At 42.4% G+C, this 20,964-nt stretch overlaps 1 protein-coding gene across 1 annotated transcript in view; it reads left to right on the plus strand.

Moving 5' to 3' along the window:
- cep162 (centrosomal protein 162) overlaps positions 1-12,652 on the plus strand; it is a 110,345-nt gene extending 97,693 nt beyond the window's left edge. Inside the window, 3 exon segments of the mRNA XM_055636381.1 lie at positions 3,913-4,011; positions 8,147-8,281; positions 11,582-12,652. Coding sequence (XP_055492356.1) covers positions 3,913-4,011; positions 8,147-8,281; positions 11,582-11,800 — 453 coding nt within the window. The 3' untranslated portion in view covers positions 11,801-12,652.
- Positions 12,653-20,964: the final 8,312 nt, after the last annotated feature.

The following is a 20,964-nucleotide window of genomic DNA, read 5'->3' on the forward strand; positions in this document are numbered from 1 at the left end:
GCATGTTGGCCTTCATTGCAAGAGGATTTCAGTTTAGGAGCAAGGTCTTACTGCAGTTGTACAGGTCCCTGGTGAGACTGCACCTGTGGTATTGTGTGCAATTTTGGTCTCCTAATTTGAGGAAGGACAGTATTGCAATTGAGGGAGTACAGCGTAGGTTCACTAGGTTAATTTTCGGGATGGCGGGACTGACATGATGAAAGAGTGGGTCGACTAGGCTTCTATTCACTTAGAAACATATAAAATTGTTAATGGATTGGACAGGCAAGATGCAAGAAAAATGTTCCTGATGTTGGGGGAGTCCAGAACCGGGTCACAGTTTAAGAATAGGGGGTAGGCCATTTAGGACTGAGATGAGGAAACATTTTTTCACCCAGAGAGTTGTGAATCTGGAATTCTCTGCCACAGAAGGCAGTGGAGGCCAATTCACTGGATGTTAGATTTAGCTCTTAGGGCTAACGGAATCAAGGGATATGGGGTAAAAGCAGGAACACGGTACTGATGCTATATGATCCGCCATGATCATATTGAATGGCGTTGTTGGCTCGAAGGGCTGAATGACCTACTCCTGCACCTATTTTTCTATGTTTCTAAATCTATTAATCTGGCACACTCAAGACATTGATAGCTCAGGCAAGCAGATGCTACTTTATTAATAGTCCAACATACTTTTAATTCACTGTAACATGGTAGAATAATGCATTTTCCAATGAACCTGGTAAGTTTAAAGGGAGAGTGTGAGGAAAAAAGGCCATAGCAAATTTCAAGGAAATATTGGATACAGGACCATGTGAGTTTCAAGAGCAATATGCACAAAGTGCTGGTGTAATTCAGTGGTTCAGGCAGCATGTCTGGAGGAAAAGAATTGGTGACGTTTTGGGTCGGTACCCTTCTTCAGACTTCAATAGTCTGAAGAAAGGTTCCGACCTGAAACATCACCCATTCTTTTTCTCCGGAGATGCTGCCTTGACCCACAGAGTTACTCTAGCACTTTGTGTCTATCTTCGGTATGCACCAGCTTCTGCAGTCTCCCTTTCTACATGCATTTTAAAGGAGGACAGGAATGGAGGCCCCCATGAATACAAGGGAATACAGGAATCAGCATCCAACATACCAGATGCTGAACCATCAGGATTTCCAAGTAAATAGCAGACTAATATAGTGTTACTATAATTTGAGATCCATGAAAAGACATCGCCTCACTCCTGCATCGGTGGGGAAAGAAAATTAACATTTCTGGCCAATGACTGTCAGAACTTAGACTAATGCATCTACCTAAAACATTGGCACGCAGTGGTAGAGTTGCTGCCTTACAGCGCCATAGACTCGGGTTTGTTCCTAGCCTAAGGGTGCTGTCTGTGCGGAGTTTGTATGTTAAATCTGGGACCGTGTGGGTTTTCCCCAGGTGCTCCAGTTTCTTCCCACATTCCAAAGACGCACAGGTTTGTAAGTTGATTGGCCCCTTGTGTGGAGGATGTGAAACTAAGTTAACATAGAACTGGTGTACAGGTGTACATTGGTCAGCATAGACTCGGTTGGCCAAAGGGCCTGATTTCATGCTATATCTCTAAACTAATTTACTGGATTAAATAACTAATTAACTGCCTGATCTGTTAAGTACTTCCAGCATTTTCTACTTTTATTTCAATTACCATTGTGTAGAATTTTTGTTTTTTTGATTGCCACAATATTTTGAATCCATATTAATTTTAACTGAATAAGGACAAAGTTTGTACCATTAGAGTGATCACTTTTTAAATTTAATAGATTATTTTGCATTTAATAGATTTGCCATTCAATAGATGTAAATTCCCAGAAAATGTGTTTTTTTCCTTGATGAGTTATGATATTTTTGCTGGTTTCCAACAACTTAAAGAGGTACAAAATGAAGCAAGGTCAAAATACGCAGATGTAACAGAGCAACCTTTTGGTTACCAGGGTAGCATTTGCATATTTCCACCATTAAACAAGATTGTGTAAGAAGAAGGACTTTCACTGCACCACAATCTAGCTCTTGTATTGAACATCACAACTGAATACAGCTTTAATTCAACAGCTAAAGGAACTGTCATCTCTCCATCTGCTTCTCATTCTCTTTGTACATGAGAGTATAGAGCTGATCCACTTAACCTCATGCAATAAATCTGCCATCCAATGAATCAATACAGTGAAGCATAACTGTATCCCTTTGGTCTCAAGTATTTCATTGGGGAGATGAAACCAGACATGTAAATTATATTCTAGATGCTGTCACATCAGGCAACTATATCATTAGAGAAAGATATTTCTACATAAATCATCTTGAAATAAAGCCCTTTATATAATTTCCCTTCCTAATTGCTTGTGTTACTGACATGTTAACTTTGAGTATTTTAGGTCCCTTTAAATACAATTGTCAATGTAACAGTACCATAGACGAATAAAACTAGTCAGTGTTTACTCCCTATCAGTTCAATGGGATACATTAAAACTGAACTTGTTGTTTCCTGTTGAAGTAAGCAGAATTTCAATCTTTTATGTGCATCAAATCAATCAACTTGCTGGATTACATCTCAAAATGATTGATGTCCCTACCACGTCATTTATTGAAATGATAACTGATATTACTTTCACTTTCAGAGACAAAAATCTTTGCTAACTTCCCATGCTGTATCCTACATAAACTTCAGTGCATTGGAGTTTCCATGGGATGGTTACACTGGCTTCAACCTGTTCCTTACCAAGCCCTGTTTTCCCATAGCCTCCCTTTGATGATCCATCTTAGAAATGCAACCTTCATAAGATCATAAGTTATAGGCGGAGAATCGACCCATCAAGTCTACTCCACCATTCAATCATGGCTGATCTATCTCTCCCTCCTAATCCCTTCTCCCCATAACTTCTGACACCTGTACTAATCAAGAATCTACCTATCTCTGCCTTAAATTATATCTACTGATCTGGCCTCCACAGCCTTCTGTGGCAAAGACTTCCACAGTCACCACCCTCTGACTAAAGAAATGTCTCCTCATCTTCCTGAAAGAATGTCCTATAATTCCTAGGCTATGACCTCTGGTCCTAGACTGTCCCGCTAGTGGAAACATCGTCTCCACATCCACTGTATCCAAGCCTCATTATAATTTGTGCTGCCCTGATTCTACTTGCACTTGGTGTTCATCCAAATCGAGTCTTCTAATCTGCCCTATGGAACTGCTAATGTACCATTGATGAAACAAGACTCCCTTGTTTCACACGCTATTTTATGAGGCTGTTACCAGGACTTGAGAGCCTGAGCGATAGGGAGAGGTTGGGCAAGCTAGGGCTTTATTCCTGGGAGCACAGGAGACTGAGGGGTGATCTCATGGAGGTGTATAAGATCATGAGGGGAAGCATAGGGTGAATGCACAGTCTTTTACCTGTTGTGAGGAAATCAAGAACCAAACGATGTAGGTTTAAGCTGAGAGGGGAAAGATTTAGTAGGAACCTGAGAGGCATTTTTTTTCACACAGAGGGTAGTGGGTATATAGAATGAGCTGCCAGAAGAGGTAGTTGAGGCAGGTACTATTAACAATTAAAAGACATTTGCAGAGGATAAATGGTTAGAAAAGGTTTAAAGGGATATAGCCAAATGCAAGCAGGTGAGTCTTGGGTAGATGGGGCGTCCTGGTTGGCATGGGCAAATTGGGACACAGGGCCTGTTTCCATGCTCTACGACTCAATAACTATCCAAGGAGCTCTTTACCTCGGTCCATTTAAAAGACACATAAAATCCTGTTTTTGTAGTGGCAAAACTCAACGGCACCGCCCTATTTCCTCCTGTTCCTTTTGATCATCATCTATAAAGCATCTTATGATTTAATACTGTAAAAGACTATTTGAATATTCTTTGAAAAAGTTCTTGTGCATAAAATTCTCCTTGCATTTTTATTACAGGTTATGATAAAGCACCTTCGAGAACAGATTACTGAGTTGCAGAAAGATCGTGAGGCACTTTCGTTTGCAAAACTCCGCGAGGAAAAGCTGCAGACTCAGGTACTTGACCTTCAGGTATTAATATTGCCTGAGATTAGAAACAAAGGACTGCAGATGCTGGTTAATACACAAAAGGACATAAAGTGCTGAAGTAACCCAGCGGGTCGGGGAGCATCTCTGGAGAACACGGATAGGTGGCGTTTCTGGTCAAGACCCTTCTTCAGATTGAAAGGATCTTTACCTGAAATGTCACCTATCCATGCAATATTGCCTGAGTTCATTTCAGTCATACATTCACACTAATGTAAATTCATGTTTTAAAAAAAAGAAATTTTAGCAAGGAAAGAAACAAGTGATTTACTGTAACACTTTCATGTGAAAAACAAGCACACAGCTGTAGATCAAAGTAGATTTCAGGGATAATAAAGTCTGTTGAACAAAATGGAATTAACTTAAACTACAACTATTTTTAAATTGCGCTAATGTACATAGGTTATGCAGAACAAAACTTTGTTTTGTCTCCCTTTGCCCTTGAATGCTAGATGGAATTAACATATGGTACCACCTATATATATAATATTTAAATAGTGTAAGATTTGAGAAGTTTTCCCTCGTGCCACAATCAACAAAACCAAAGAGCTGCTTTTTGGACATTTTTTTATACGGGACTGGGACTGAGAGAGAGAATTCCACAGATTCACCACCCTCTGACTAAAGAAATTCCTTCTCATCTCCTTTCGAAAGGTATGTCTTTTTATTCTGAGACTATGGCCTCTGGTCCTAGACTCTCCCAATAGTGGAAACATCCTACCCACATTCACTGTATCCAGGCCTTTCACTATTCGGTAAGTTTCAAACTCCAGCGAGTACAAGCCCAGTGCCTTCAATCGCTCAACATATGTTAACCCAATGGATATGGATTATATGCATGCAGATGAGATTAGTTTATCTTGGCATCATGCCTGTCCCAGACATTGCGGGCTGATGGGCCGGTTACTGTGCGGTACATTATGCTCTACTATGTGGAAAGCAATTGTGTTGTCTAGCATCTCGTTATGGATGTTTTATTTGTTGGGGGAGCAGTGATGTGAGGCAGGTCAGTGGAAGACTTTTTAAATGTTATTTTATCTGTGCAGCCCATTCAAGTGTACGCTTCAATGAACATGTCAGTGATGACTTGGAGCTCAGCATCCCTGAATGCACATTCTCTGTGTTCTGCAGCTCATTGACTGAAGTTGGACTGACCTTGGGTCTATATACATAGAAAGGTTTTCCTTTCAACCTACAACTTAACTCAATACCAGTCGGAAACTTGTTAAAGTAAAAATGCGATATCGTGATGAGAAAGGGTTTGAGTGGAAATATAGCCTTGAGTGACCCCAGTCCGCACTGAGATCGACCCATTGATTAGAATCATGGTTTTATTGTCATGAAACAGCTAAAATAGAGATGACTTTCTGAAGATATGATGAATGGAATCCATGATGCAATTTGGGGAACAGTTTGTCAGCCACTGCGAGAACATAGAACAAGTACTTCGGCCCACAATGTCTGTGCCAAACATGATGCCGAGACCAACTTTTATCTCGCTGCGCATAATTTGAGTTTAGTTTAGAGATACATTGTGGAAACAGGCTTTTCGGCCAAACGAGTCCACTAATCGGTGATCCCCACACACTAACACTATCCTGTACATCTTTGGAGCGTGGGAGGAACCCGAAGATCTTGGAGAAAACCCATGCAGGTACACGGCGAGAATGTACAAACTCCATACAGACAGCACCTGTAGTCTGGATCGACTCCGGGTCTCTGGCACTGCAAGGCAGCAGCTCTACCGCTGCGCCATCATGCCGCCCATAATCTAATTACCCTGTGTCAATTACAGAGCATTTCCTGTGCTCTTTCCATCCATCTTTCTTCACTGCAACAAGTTATGTTCATCGTGCCCAAAGAGGCATGGTGAATAGTGCGGTGCTGGGGCGAAGAGCTGAATGGCCTTATCCTGCACCTATTTTCTATGTTTATATAGATAAAATGCCTTGAATCTTTGAATAATTAGCTCCTAAATCGTCTGGTGATTTTCAAGGGACCATTCCTGATGTTATAGAATGATATACAGCATGAAACGCATCCTTCGGCCCACTTGTCCACACTATCCAAACTGCACTAGCCCCACCTGCCCGCATTTGGCAAATATCCCTCCAAACTTGTCCTATCCATGTATCTGTCTAACTGTTTCATAAACGTTGGGATAGGCCCTGCTTCGACAATCTCCTCTGGCAGCATGTTCCATACACCCACCACCATTTGTGTGGAAAAAGTTACCCCTCAGATTCCTATTAAATCTTTTCACGTTAAGCCTATGTCCTCTCGTCCTCTATTCACCTAGTCTGGGCAAGTGACTCCGCGCATCAACTCGATCTATTCATCTTATGATTTTATACACCTCTATGATCAATCCTCATCCTCCATCACTCCAAGGAATAGAGTCCCAACCTACTCAATCTCTCCCTATAGCTCAGACCCTCAAGTCCTGGCAACATCCTCGTAAAGGATGTTTCAAGAAAGCGACGTGAATGTTAGAGCTCTGTGCATTCCAGGCACTGTGAAGTGTGCCATCTATAAAGAAACTATGTATTTCATGGATATTTTTATCTTTTAATAACCATATAACCATATAACAATTACAGCACGGAAACAGGCCATCTCGGCCCTACAAGTCCATGCCGAACAATTTTTTTTTTTTCCCCTTAGTCCCACCTGCCTGCACTCGTACCATAACCCTCCATTCCCTTCTCTTCCATATGCCTATCCAATTTATTTTTAAATGATACCAATGAACCTGCCTCCACCACTTCCACTGGGAGCTCATTCCACACCGCCACCACTCTCTGCGTAAAGAAGTTCCCCCTCATATTACCCCTAAACTTCTGTCCCCTTAATTCTGCAGTCATGTCCTCTTTTTTGAATCTTCCCTATTCTCAAAGGGAAAAGCTTGTCCACATCAACTCTGTCTATCCCTCTCATCATTTTAAAGACCTCTATCAGGTCCCCCCTTAACCTTCTGCGCTCCAGAGAATAAAGACCTAACTTATTCAACCTATCTCTGTAACTTAGTTGTTGAAACCCAGGCAACATTCTAGTAAATCTCCTCTGTACTCTCTCTATTTTGTTGACATCCTTCCTATAATTTGGCGACCAAAATTGTACACCATACTCCAGATTTGGTCTCACCAATGCCTTGTACAATTTTAACATTACATCCCAGCTTCTATACTCAATGCTCTGATTTATAAAGGCTAGCATAACAAAAGCTTTCTTTACCACCCTATCTATATGAGATTCCACCTTCAAGGAACTATGCACGGTTATACCCAGATCCCTCTGTTCAACTGTATTCTTCAATTCCCTACCATTTACCATGTACGTCCTATTTTGATTTGTCCTGCCAAGGTGTAGCACCTCACATTTATCAGCATTAAACTCCATCTGCCATCTTTCAGCCCATTTTTCCAAATGGCCTAAATCACTCTGTAGACTTTGGAAATCCTCTTCATTATCCACAACACCCCCTATCTTGGTATCATCTGCATACTTACTAATCCAATTTACCACACCTTCATCCAGATCATTGATGTACATGACAAACAACAAAGGACCCAACACAGATCCCTGAGGCACCCCACTAGTCACCTGCCTCCAACCCGATTATCAGCCATCCACCATTACCCTCTGGCTTCTCCCATTCAGCCACTGTTGAATCCATCTTGCTATTCCTGCATTTATACCCAACATTTGAACCTTCTTAACCAACCTTCCATGAGGAACCTTGTCAAAGGCCTTACTAAAGTCCATATAGACAACATCCACTGCTTTACCCTCGTCAATTTCCCTAGTAACCTCTTCAAAAAATTCAAGAAGATTAGTCAAACATGACCTTCCAGGCACAAATCCATGTTGACTGTTCCTAATCAGACCCTGTTTATCTAGATGCTTATATATATTGTCTCTAAGTATCTTTTCCATTAATTTGCCCACCACTGAAGTCAAACTAACAGGTCTATAATTGCTAGGTTTACTCTTAGAACCCTAATGACCACCCTTTCTTCACTGCCTGCAGAACCACATGTTTGTTCTAACATATACTTTGCAAAACAAAAACGTGATTCATATCCAACCAAATTTTAACCCTTAGATTGCCAAGCTCTTCGATGAACTCGGGGAAGCCAAGGAGAATCACAGTCCAGAGATGAGGCACTTTGTGGCATTGGAAAGGAAAATTCAGAAGATGGAGCTCAAGTATGCTCAGAGAGAGCAGGAATTCCAACAGGTACTGTACAGTAAGTGGTCGTAAAAGGCCAGACAAATAACTACAGCTCTGTAACAGAAGTCAACTTAAACCTCTGAATAAATCTCTTGTCAAGCTGAAATTAATTGGTGCAGATCATTACTTGCAGGAAGTGTTTTTGAACTTCCCTGCCTAACCTACCACACCACATCAGTCTGAAGAAGGGTCTTGACACAAAACGTCACCCATTCCTTCTCTCCAGAGATGCTGCCTGTCCCGCTGAGTTAATCTAGCATTTTGTGTCTACCTTCGATTTAAACCAGCATCTGCAGTTCTTTCCGACCACACCTTTGATATCTTTTGTATTCAGTAAAGGGGCTGTCCCACTGCGGCGACCTAATTTGCGAGTTTAGAAGAGTTTAGGAGAGTTTGAACAAGTGTCATGTTGAAGACCTCCTTCGACTATGTTGAAGACTAGCTTCGACTAGATTCGGGAAAATTGGACACCGAATAGTGGAGAGTGAAGACGACCTCCTTCGACCTCCCTTCGGCTACGTTGAAGACCATCTACAACTACCTTCGATTACCTTCGACTACTGTCGATTACCTACGAATAACAGGCTGACCTACTACGATCTACTTCGACTAAACCTACGAGTAAAAAAAAGAACGATTTTTTATTTTTTTTCCATTGTGACCTTTTTTTAAAAATTATTCACTGGCATTTTTCAGCATGTTGAAAAATACGCCACGACCTAGTATGCGGGGACCATTATCGAGCATGAAGGAGAGTTACAAAGACCTTGTGTCAACCGTGCTGCGAGTATGAGTTGAGGACAAACTCTTCTAAACTCGCCAATTAGGTCGCCGCAGTGGGACAGCCCCTTTAAGAGGCATAGTTACTTCATAGAGGCATAATATTCTCCAATTTCAGTCACAATTTCATAGCCTCAGAATAAAATGATGTGCATTTAGAAAGGAGATGAGGAGGAATCTTTACTCGGGGTGGTGAACCTGTGGAATTCACCGTCACAGAGGCTTTCGAGGCCAAGTCATTGGGTAATTTGATGGGGAAGATTGACAAATTCTTGATTAGTACAGGTGTCAAGGGTTAAGAAGAGAAGGCAGTAGAATGGGGTTGCGAGGGATAGCTAGATCAGCCATGATTAAATGGCAGAGTAGACTCCATGGGCCGAATAGCCTAATTCTGCTCCTATAACTGAACTATGAACGATTTGATAATTTCAGCTATTCACTCCCATACTTGCATTCAGAACTAGGCACATTGTTTGGATTATGCGCACAGATAGATCCACCTTTGGAGTGGGGTTCTACTTTCCTTAACATCGACATCGGCAACCTGCTCACAAAGGTGTCACCAAAAGGACTATCTACCCATTACATTAGAGTTTTCCTGTAGATCACTTAAACCTTTATAAAGTGAAGCATAAAGATGGGAGGCATTTATACATTATTTAACATTAAATAGAAGCTAAAATATTTTAATATTTTAAGCATAAAAATTTCAAAATGAATACTCAACAATACAATTTTTGCAACATTTATGTGGGGGCTATTGAGAGTATTATGCTAATTTCATAGATGGGGACGGATTTTTTAATTCAATTACACTTCTTCAACAAGGTATGACATTTCTGGCTATTTTAATAGCAAGTTCTTAAACTTCCCATTAACATGCAGATTGGATAAGGGAGAGCCAGTGGATGTGGTGTATCTGGACTTTCAAAAAGCCTTAGACAAGGTCCCACACAAGAGATTAGTTTGTAAAATTAGAGCACATGGTATTGGAGGTAGGGTATTGACATGGATAGAGAACTGGTTGGCAGACAAGAAGCAAAGAGTAGGAATTAACGGGTCCTTTTCAGAATGGCAGGCAGTGACTAGTGGGGTGCCGCAAGGCTCAGTGCTGGGACCTGTTATTTACAATATATATTAACGAATTAGACAAAGGAATTGTAATATCTCCAAGTTTGGGGATGACACAAAGCTGGATGGCAGTGTGAGATGCGAGGAGGATGCTATGAGACTGCAGGGTGACTTGGATAAATTGGGTGAGTGGGCAGATGCATGGCAGATGCAGTATAATGTGGATAAATATGAGGTCATCCACTTTGGTGGCTAGAGCAAGAAGGCAGATTAGGAAAAGGGGAGGTGCAACGAGACCTGGCTGTCCTTTGTACATCAGTCACTGAAAGTAAGCATGCAGGTAACAACAGGCAGTGAAGAAAGCAAATGGCATGTTGGCCTTTATAGCAAGAGGATTTGACTATAGGAGCAAGGAGGTCCTACTGCAGTTGTACAGGGCCCTGGCGAGACCACACCTGGAGTATAATGTACAGTTTTGGTCTTCTAATTTGAGGAAGGACATTCTTGCTATTGAGGGAGTGCAGCGTAGATTCACCAGGTTAATTCCCGGGATGGCGGGACTGACATGATGAAAGAATGGATCGACTGGGCTTATATTCACTACACGGGGCATAGGTTTAAGGTGAAGGGGAAAAGATTTTATAGGAATCTGAGGGGTAACATTTTCATGCAAAGGGTGGTGGGTGTATGGGACGAACTGCAGGAATAGGTAGTTGAGGTTGGGACTATCGCAATGTTTAAGAAGTAGTCGAGAGTCAAGAGTGTTGTATTGTCGTATGTCCCAGATAGAACAATGAAATTCTTACTTTCTGCAGCAAAACAGAATATGTAAACATAGTACACTGTAAACAATATATTAAATGAGGGGGAAAAAAAGTTCCGCGTGTATTTATATACATATACACACACATACTCACAAGTACACGCGCGCGCACACATACACACACGCAAGCACACGCACGCATACGTACATACAAAAAAAACAAACAATAGTAGTGCGATAATAATAATAATAATATAGACTATTATAGTTCAGAGCTTATTTGAGGTTGTATTGTTTAATAGCCTGATGGCTGGAGGGAAGAAGCTGTTCCTGAACCTGGACATTGCAGTTTTCAGGCTCCTGTACCTTTTACGCGATGGCAGGGGTGAAATGAGTGTACGGCCAGGATGGTGTGGGTCTCTGATGATGCTGGCAGCCTTTTTGAGGCAGCGACTCCAATAAATCCCTTTGATGGTGCGGAGTTCAGAGCCGGTGATGGACTGGGCAGTGGAAAGTAATTAGACAGGTACATGGTTAGGACAGGTTTAGAGGGGTATGGGCCAAACGCAGCCAGATGGGACTAGTGTAGATAGGACATGTAGGCAAGTTGGGCCGAAAGGCCTGTTTCCACGCTGTAGCACTCTATATATTACATCTCCATTAATCCTTTGTTCTTCTATTTACCAATTCAGTTAATTCAGAAAGCTCGGCACTCTGCTGATGCGGATCAAATTCAAGAGGTGGAGAAGTGGAAGAAGCTAGCACAATTGAAAAATTATGAACTGGAACATTTCCGAACGGAACTCGATTCCATACTGGACGTTCTCCGTGAACTGCAGAGACAAGGAATTGTGATTCCAGCTCCTAGTTCCGTTCGACAGAATATCGCAACATTTACTAGGCAATTGTAATACTATAAACAAATTGATTCACTTTTATTACGTTATAGAGTCTCTCACTGGCTTGTGTATGCAGACGAGTAGCCTGTGAGGCTCTACCATCTTGACGGCTGCTCACAAAATCCATTGTACGTGTAGGGTCATAAACTGTTTGGATGAAATGTTTGGCACCATCCCCTTATCTGAAGTTTTAGCCTCCTGCAGCTCGAGCCAATCGGCACAATCTATTAAGGGAATTTTGCTTGAGTACATCTAATTTCCTCATTAAAATCCTTTCACTCAGAGCGCCTCATTGATATATTACTATCTAGCAAGTCTGCAAGACATTGATGTGTATCTGAAATACTGTTATATGCATTCATTTATATTTGAACATTAATATTTTGTACATTTTTGTGAATATTTTTTCCAGATACGCTAGTCATTCATATGTTACTACATAATCTGATATTAGGGCCAGGATTTGGTAAATTATGTATAAACTGTGTATAACAACAAATATTTAGAAGCAATGATTGATTTAGATGACAATTTCTCCTTAATTTATAACTTCAGTGAGAATAATGTCGCCAAATAGTTTAAAAAACGGAATACCCCAATAAAAATGAACCACCCACAACACAGGAGAAGAGATTAGTTATTTAATATCTCTTTGTCGATTTACAACTGTACATATTATTGGGAGTTTTTTGATATGTTCTTAAACTGTAAACATTTTGGTAAAGTACCTATCAAAGTCGGCTTGTTCCAATGAAATGTACATTTTCTTTTGGTAATGTACAACAAATTGAAGCATGTATTTATGTATATTTTGGTTTTGTCATAATAAATCATACTAATTTTGACAACAAAATGTTCTGATTCGGACAGGATGCTCAACACTACCTTTGCCCTTTATCAAGTCAAGTCAAGTTTTATTTTTCATTTGTACATAAAGTGCAGTGAAATTAAAAAAAAACACACAATACACAATAAAAATTTAACACAAACATCCACCATGGCATTAATCACTGTGGTGGAAGGCACAAAGTTTGGTCAGTCCTCCTCCATTGTCCCCCGTGGTCGGGATCACAACCCTCCGCAGTTGCCGCTGTGGGCGTCCAGATGTGCAGACAATAAGTCTAGGGTAAGTTCTGAATCGGTGCTTCCCCACTGGAGACCGCAGCTTCAAGATGGAGTAGGCCACATGCCAGCAGTCGAAGATCTAAAGACCCCGCCGCAGCCAGAAGCACCGCAGACCGCAGGGCCGACGGTCAGAACTCCTCTCCAGGGATCCCCGACGAGGGATTTCTCTTGGCATAGATGGTCCCCGTCGCGCCCACGATAGAAGTGGGCCGCGGATCAGCGGTCGGAGCTCTTCTCCTTCCGAGTCCCCAACGAGGGATCCCAGGCTAAGGACGCCGCTCCAGCTGGAGCTCTGCAGACTTCAGGCTGCCGCGGGCCAGCGAACAGAGCGCTCCCCTCCGGCAACCCCCGGCGAGTGCTCGCCAGCTCCGCGATCAATTAGTCCTCGCTGCGCCCGTGGCTGCAGCCCCAGGCGGGTATCCGGGAAAAGCCGCACCGATCCTCTGTTTTAGGCCACGAGCAAGGCGACATGGAAAAAGTCCCCTCTCCATGGAGGAGGCGACCAAAGTGTTTCCCCCACACTAGACACACAGAAACATTAAAAACACACATTGAGACACGCAAAAAACAAAAAAAGTAGAAAAAACTAACACGCTTTTGGCAGGGCTGCCGGCTCGCAGCACCCACACCGACCGAAACTTAGAACTCTTGATGTTTTCTGAGGTAATTTTATAATGGGATGAGATATGTGTTCACTGTGTATAAATGTTCAAATAAGTAGATTTGCCCACGCCGACCAATATTCCCCATCTATACTGGTCCTATGGGCTATTGGCCCATAGTCCCTGTAAACCTACCCTAGCCATGTGCCTGTCTAGCATTGATCCTTTCATGTGTGTGCAGACATGTACATACATATACACATGCTAGTATGTGCTACCTCACACAGACCAGATTGACTGGTTCAGCCCCTTACGATTGCCTCCCAAAATCCAGATATGCCAGAGAGATCCATCACTTGAAGGATATTATCATTTTTTCAATGATAACGCTCATGTTAGGAACCCTCTCCAAGACAGACGTGAAGCTCACCGTTTGACCTGTTTTTACAAAATGTTAAATGGTCAGCTCGACATAGACTACAAGACCTATACCAAACCCAAACCAATTAGGAGCAGACGAGGGCATTCGATCCAATTTGTGATCCCAGCTACAAAGACAAATGTATACAGCAATTTGTTCTTCCCCCGCACAATTAAAGCATGGAATAATCTCCACCCTACTATAGTTACCCAACCAGATGCAACTAAATTTAAAGTAGCTCTTTCTTCCCAATAACCCTTTCTGACTTAAGCCCTCCCTTCACCACCTCCAGTTTAAATTCCACTTGGAATATTTTGGAGGACCAAGAAACCAAGAACCAAGAACGCTATTCTCTCTTGTTTTCTCAGATTCAGATTCAATTTTAATTGTCATTGTCAGTGTACAGTACAGAGACAACGAATTGCTTCGTTGCAAAAAATGTTTGGGAACAACAGCCTTTGACACCAACTGTAACTGTGTGAGTGGAGCTGGCTATTATTGGACCTGTGCTCTGCAATGTGTCTGAACCCCACAGTATGTCAGCCGCTGTTCCTGGATTTGTCATCTCTGGGAAGTAAACAGGCTGACTGGAAGGTCATTGACACCAAATCTTCTGGCCTCCCACCTGTGTTCAGTAACATCAGACATACCTGTCACCTGCCCAAATTTTTCTTATCCTTTTAGCCCTGCCTTTATCAACCCTTCCCTAACATCGTAGAAACAGGTGTTGTGTGATGTAGAATGTGCATATCACAGTGCCCACCCACACAGTTTAGTTTAATTATTGTCCTGAGTTCCGAGGTACAGTGAAAAGCTTTGTATGCTTGGTCTCACCGATGTAGAGCAACTGACACCTAGAGCAGCGGATGCAATAGATGAGGTTGGAGGAGGTGCAGGTGAATCTCTGCCACACCTGGAAAGACTGCTTAGGTCCTTGGATGGAGTCAAGGGGGGAGGTGAAGCGACAAGTGTAGCATTTCCTGCAGTTGCAAGCGAAAGAGCCAGGGAAGGGGGTGGTTTGGGTGGGAAGAGACAAATTGGCCAGGGAGTTACGGAGGAAGTGGTGTGGCAGAGGTTCACCTGCACCTCCTCCAACCTCATCTATTGGACCTGCTGCTCTAGGTGTCAACTGCTCCACATCGGTGAGACCAAGCGTAGGCTTGGCGGTCGCTTCGCCCGCTCAGTTCGCAATAACCAACTTGATCTCCCGGTGGCTCAGCACTTTAACTCCCCCTCCCATTCCGAATCTGACCTTTGTATCCTGGGCCTCCGCCATGGCCAGAGTGAGTTCCACCACAAATTGGAGGAGCAGCACCTCATATTTCGCTTGGGTATTTTACAACCCAGTGGTATGAACATTGACTTCTCCAATTTCAGGTAGTCCTTGCTTTCTCCCTCTTTCCCCTCCCCTTCCCAGCTCTCCCACAGCCTACTGTTTCCGCATCTTCCTTTCTTCTTCCCGTCCCCCACCCCCTCCACACATCCGTCTGAAGAAGGGTCTCAACCCGAAACGTCACCTATTCCTTCGCTCCATAAATGCTGCCTCACCAGCTGAGTTTCTCCAGCATTTTTGTCTACCTTTGATTTTTCCCGCATCTGCAGTTCTTAAACAATAGCCAATCTGAGGTGTTTTGTTATGGAAACAATATTACAGGAAGAAATTGTTTTAAAGTTTATTTCTGATAGATGTGTTCTACATTACGGGGCGACAGATGGCGCAATGGGCTAAGTGTTCGGCTGGCAACCGGAAGGTAGCCGGTTCGAATCCCGCTTGGAGTGCATACTGTCGTTGTGTCCTTGGGCAAGACACTTCACCCACCTTTGCCTGCGTGTGAATGTGTGTGAGTGATTGGTGGTGGTGGGAGGGGCCGTAGGCGCAGATTAGCAGCCACGCTTCCGTCAATCTGCCCCAGGGCAGCTGTGGCTACAGAAGTAGCTCACCACCACCGAGTGTGACTGAGGAGTGAATGAATAATGCGATGTAAAGCACCTTGAGTATCTAGAAAGGTGCTATATAAATCCCATCCATTATTATTATTATTATTACAAATGTAATAACTATGCTAATGGGAAAAGTCTCTCATTGTTTTGCTATCCATGACCCTCATAATTCTGTACATCTTAATCCACTCCAAGGAAAGCAAATCCAGCCTCTGCTGTTAGCTGATGCCTCCATTTCAGGCAATATCCTGTTTAATCTTCTCTGCACGTTCTCCAATGCAGTCACATCCACAGTCACATATGGTGACAAAAATCTGCACACAGCATTCATCAGGCAAGAATGCATCAGGCAAGAATGAAATGCTCGACAAGGAGAAAGAGGTGCAGCGCACAGGCCTTGAACCTGGTGAGATGCAGGAACAGCCCGGCCGGGATTCACCCCACAGAGCCCAGTCCCTCCGCGCACTAGAGTCTCCCAACCCCTGCAGAGTAGTTATTAAGATGGCTGATCCGTGGGCGGTTGCTGTTGGGCCACAAGTTGGGGCTTGATTAACCCCGGCTGGGTCGCCTGGGCGAGGGTGTCTGATGTTGTGAGACCCGAAACACCCGGACCCCAAGTCACATCACTGAGGATGTGTCCCAGTGCATCTAGAAGATGTATATTTCGCAATGTTATGAAATGTTTGTATTTTTAGAAAACTCTTTGTTTTACAATTTCCTGTAACACAACCCCATTGTCCCATTGAACCATCTAAGCAGAGATGCGTTCCTATGGCATGGAGCACATTATTGAATTTGTATCTCCTCTCCAGAGGGAAGTTTAATTTTTTTTACAGAGGCCTCATTTACACAGTTTGGAATGTTACTCAAAATCCTGAGTTGAATCCTGGAAAGCTTGTGCTAATTGAGAGCATTCCGATATGCTTAAGGGTAAATATCTACAGGTGTTTGCATTCATTATGTTTGACCTTTTCTTCACAACCTACTTCTACGAAACCAACCGGAACAACCTTATCTAAAGCAGCAGGAGATCTTGACCTGTTCATTGAACCAACCACAAAATCAGAAGACTCTAAGAAACCACTGTCCAAGGATTCAATGTTATCATTATGTGGTACAATACAGGAACAATGCAGCAGCAGCAGCAGCAGCAACGACAAGGCACTCCAGGTAAAGGACTAGTGGTTTAGAATACAAAGCATTGGCAGATGAATCCCTTGGCGTCTTTTACTTTTTAGACGCACCAGCTATGACTGTATTTTTATTGGTTACGTCAAACAGTCCTTGTCCAAACCATCCCCCAACTCTTTCTCTTACATCGACAACTGCATCAGAGCTGCCTCCTGCACATGTGCAGAACTCATTGATTTAATCAACTTTACCACTAACTTCCACACTGCCCACAAATTCATTTGGACTGTCTATGTATGACACCTCTCTCTTTCTTGATCTATCTCCATTGCGGGGGACAAGCTACTACAACAAACCCACCGACTGCCACTTTTTTCTGAAAGCACCTTCCCCACCACAGCCACTTGTAAAGATGCCATCCCCTCCTCTCAATTTGTCCATCTCCGTCACATCTGCTCCAAAGAGGAGACTTTCCACTCTAGGACATCCCAGATGTCATCTTTCTTTAGTGTTTTCCCCCCTTGCTGTCGTAGATGGATACTTCACCTCCGCTGCCCCTGTGCCCTGCAGTCTGATTAGTCCATTCCACCATACATGATGAGCTTGCCTCTGGTAAGAAAATTACGCTCTGGAATAAGAGTTCCCTGTGAAAACTTAATCATAGTTACAAATCTCTGCCTCCTCCAATCCTATAATATTGTGGTGCAGATTACTGGAGGGATTTGGAGCAGTTGTTTATCAAGCTTCCCTTCTGTGGAGACTGAAAATTGGGATCCATATTGGCAAAAATGCCATTCTAAACACGCCAAATCCTTGAATACTGTTAATTAAACTTTCCCAGCACTAATTCATTATGGGATTTTTTTGTGTAGGAAATAATTGCCCAGAAAGTGGAAGTAGCAATTGCCTTTAAAAAATGAACATCATAATCTAAAGTCATCCATAGGCACTAGGAATTTGAAGTAATCTTCATTTTGGGTCAGGAAATAGACAATAGACAATAGGTGCAGTAATAGGCCATTTGGCCCTTCAAGTCAGCACCGCCATTCAATATGATCATGGCTGATCATCCGCAATCAGTTCCTGCCTTCTTCCCATATCCCCTGACTCCGCTATCATCAAGAGCCCTATCTAGCTCTCTCTTGAAAGTATCCAAAGAACCGGCGTCCACCGGCAGAGAATTCCACAGACTCACAACTCTCTGTGTGAAAAAGTGTTTCCTCATTTCCGTTCTAAATGGCTTACCCCTTATTCTTAAACTGTAGCCCCTGGTTCTGGACTCCCCCAACATCGGGGGAGTCCAGATTCAATAAGATTCCCTTTCATCCTTCTAAATTCCAGAGTAAACAAGCCCAGCCACTCCATTCTCTCAACATATGGCAGTCCCGCCATCCCGGGAATTAACCTTGTGAACCTACGCTGCACCCCCTCAATAGCAAGAATGTTCTTCCTCAAATTTGGAGACCAAAACTGCACACAATACTCCAGGTGTGGTCTCACTAGGGCCCTATGCAACTGCAGAAGGACCTATTTGCTCCTATACTCAACTCCTCTTGTTATGAAGTCCAACATGCCATTCGCTTTCTTCACTGCCTGCTGTACCTGCATGCATACTTTCAGTGTTCAAGAAGGAACTACAGATGCTGGAAGATCAAAGGTACACAAAATTGCTGGAGAAACTCAGCGGGTGCAGCAGCATCTATGGAGCGGAAATAGGCGGCGTTTCGGGGCCGAAACCCTTCTTCAGACTGATCAGTCTGAAGAAGGGTTTCGGCCCGAAACGTCGCCTATTTCCTTCGCTCCATAGATGCTGCTGCACCCGCTGAGTTTCTCCAGCAATTTTGTGTACCTGCTTACTTTCAGTGACTGATGAACAAGGACCGCGTGATCCAGTTGTACTTCGCCTTATCCCAACTTGACACCATTTAGATAATAATCTTCCTTCCTGTTTTTTCTGCCAAAGTGGATAACCTCACATCTGCCCACTCACCCAACCTGTCCAAGTCACCCTGCATTCTCATAGCATCCTCCTCACAGTTCACACTGCCACCCAGCTTTGTGTCATCTGCAAATTTGGTAATGTTACTTGTAATCCCTTCATCTAAATCTAAGGCATTTGAAAGTGGGCCTTCTTATCGTTCAGTAAGTTAGATATTTTGTTTTTACACAGTAATAGATTTAGCAGCTTGATAATTTCAAAGATACATAGTGTATTATCTTCTACTGAATGACTGGTTCTTTATGACTGTAGGTTAGCAAAGCAGTTGTGAAATATAACTATTCCTTCTGAGTATCAACTGAATTGTCAACCACTTCCACTACCCCACCCCATCACCTTACCAAGTACCGATTTCTATTTAATGTCATAATTGGATAATAGGTGAAACATCTTGTTTACTATTAAGATATACCCCCCAAGTTCTGTGCATCTCCAGGTGATGGACCTTCTGCTTGTTTCATCTTGAAAGTGCCTTTTTCCAGTAGAAAGTGAGCACTCATCTTTGTCTGCAGACAATATGAAGTTGAATATTTTGTATTTCTGTCCAGGGTGTGCGATCATGAACTAGTCTTACACTTGAAGTATGGATGGAATTGGCCATTCAATGAAAGGCTAACTGTCCGTTTTAGATTTGTTTTAATAATAATTAGCTCAGCTAGCATGTGATCAGCTGAATTGTTTCGTAAGGAAGTCAAGCTCAGGGATTTTCTGTTTTTAAATTGGCGAGAATGTGTCTCTGATATTCTTATATCTCAGAGTTGGATCTCTACATTGAATATATGTCAGATCCATGTACTTTGTTTCCAGATATTTACTATCTGCAAGATCTTTGAATCTGGTGCAAATTTTACCTCCAGTTTAAATTCCATTTGGAATATTTCGGAGGACCAAGAAACCAAGAACCAAGTGATCTTGTGTGGATCCAGTAGTATTTGGCGTGCTTATTGAAACGTGTGGCTTCTCCTGAAGTATGATCTCAGCACTCCATAATGATCAGGCAACCAGTCCTAAAGAGAACCTGTGCATAAGTTCATTGGTATTGGTAAGAAAAAACACTGTGCATAAGTCATGCTATTAGTACGGTGATGATGTCTTAAGTTCAGTCCTTTTAATTACTGTTCCAAGTTTAGCTTCAAAGCTACCTTTTGCAGCCGGAAAGGTAACATAATTTTGCCATCATTAATTATAGTAATTAAGTTTGTTCCAGATATTTGTGACAGGAAATTAATCTTGAGTACAAGAGAAAAGGGCACTTTGTTGTGGAATTGAAATGTTTCTCACATGCAGCGTAAAAATTGATACCCTGTCTACATGGTGATGTCAAATTGCTGTTTTAGATTAATGAAATCATCCGCAGCGTTGCAGCTAGATATATTTGTACTTAAGCGATTGCATGTGTGAGGGTAAACATCAAAAGTAAACGGAAACTGTGAGACCAATACTTCTGCCAAACATAATGACTGCAAGATAAATACTAAAATACAAATTGATAACTTGCATGTTTTTTGGAGGGTGGAGGGAGAAGAATATTTGCATGATGGAAAGAAGTTTGATAGGCGATGCAGATATAAATGATGTATAAACAAGCTTCCCCAACAGGAAAGAGCTTATCAGGTGTGGATTTATGTTCTGAGTGTCATCAAGATATTTGTGCAATTTATTTTAGTATACTATCTCTGGTGCATGGTGGATTAGGGTGCTAGAGCAAACTTGGGCTGAAGGACCTGTTTATTATTCGTTTCTATCTATGAATCCCTCTACCGTGTTGGCCTGTGCATTCCACACATAAATTATTCTGCTTTTGCCAATTGCCTTGGTTGATAATCTCCGTTTGTTGGGAGCAGATCTAACGAAACATTTACTTCATAAGCAAGCACATTGCCAAACGCCATCCTGTACTGAAATGTTTTTCTTTGCTTCCATCAAAGTCATGTTTTTCTCAGCGTTTGTTATAACT

The sequence above is a fragment of the Leucoraja erinacea genome, chromosome 5, assembly GCF_028641065.1.
Source record: "Leucoraja erinacea ecotype New England chromosome 5, Leri_hhj_1, whole genome shotgun sequence".
Lineage (NCBI taxonomy): Eukaryota > Metazoa > Chordata > Chondrichthyes > Rajiformes > Rajidae > Leucoraja > Leucoraja erinaceus.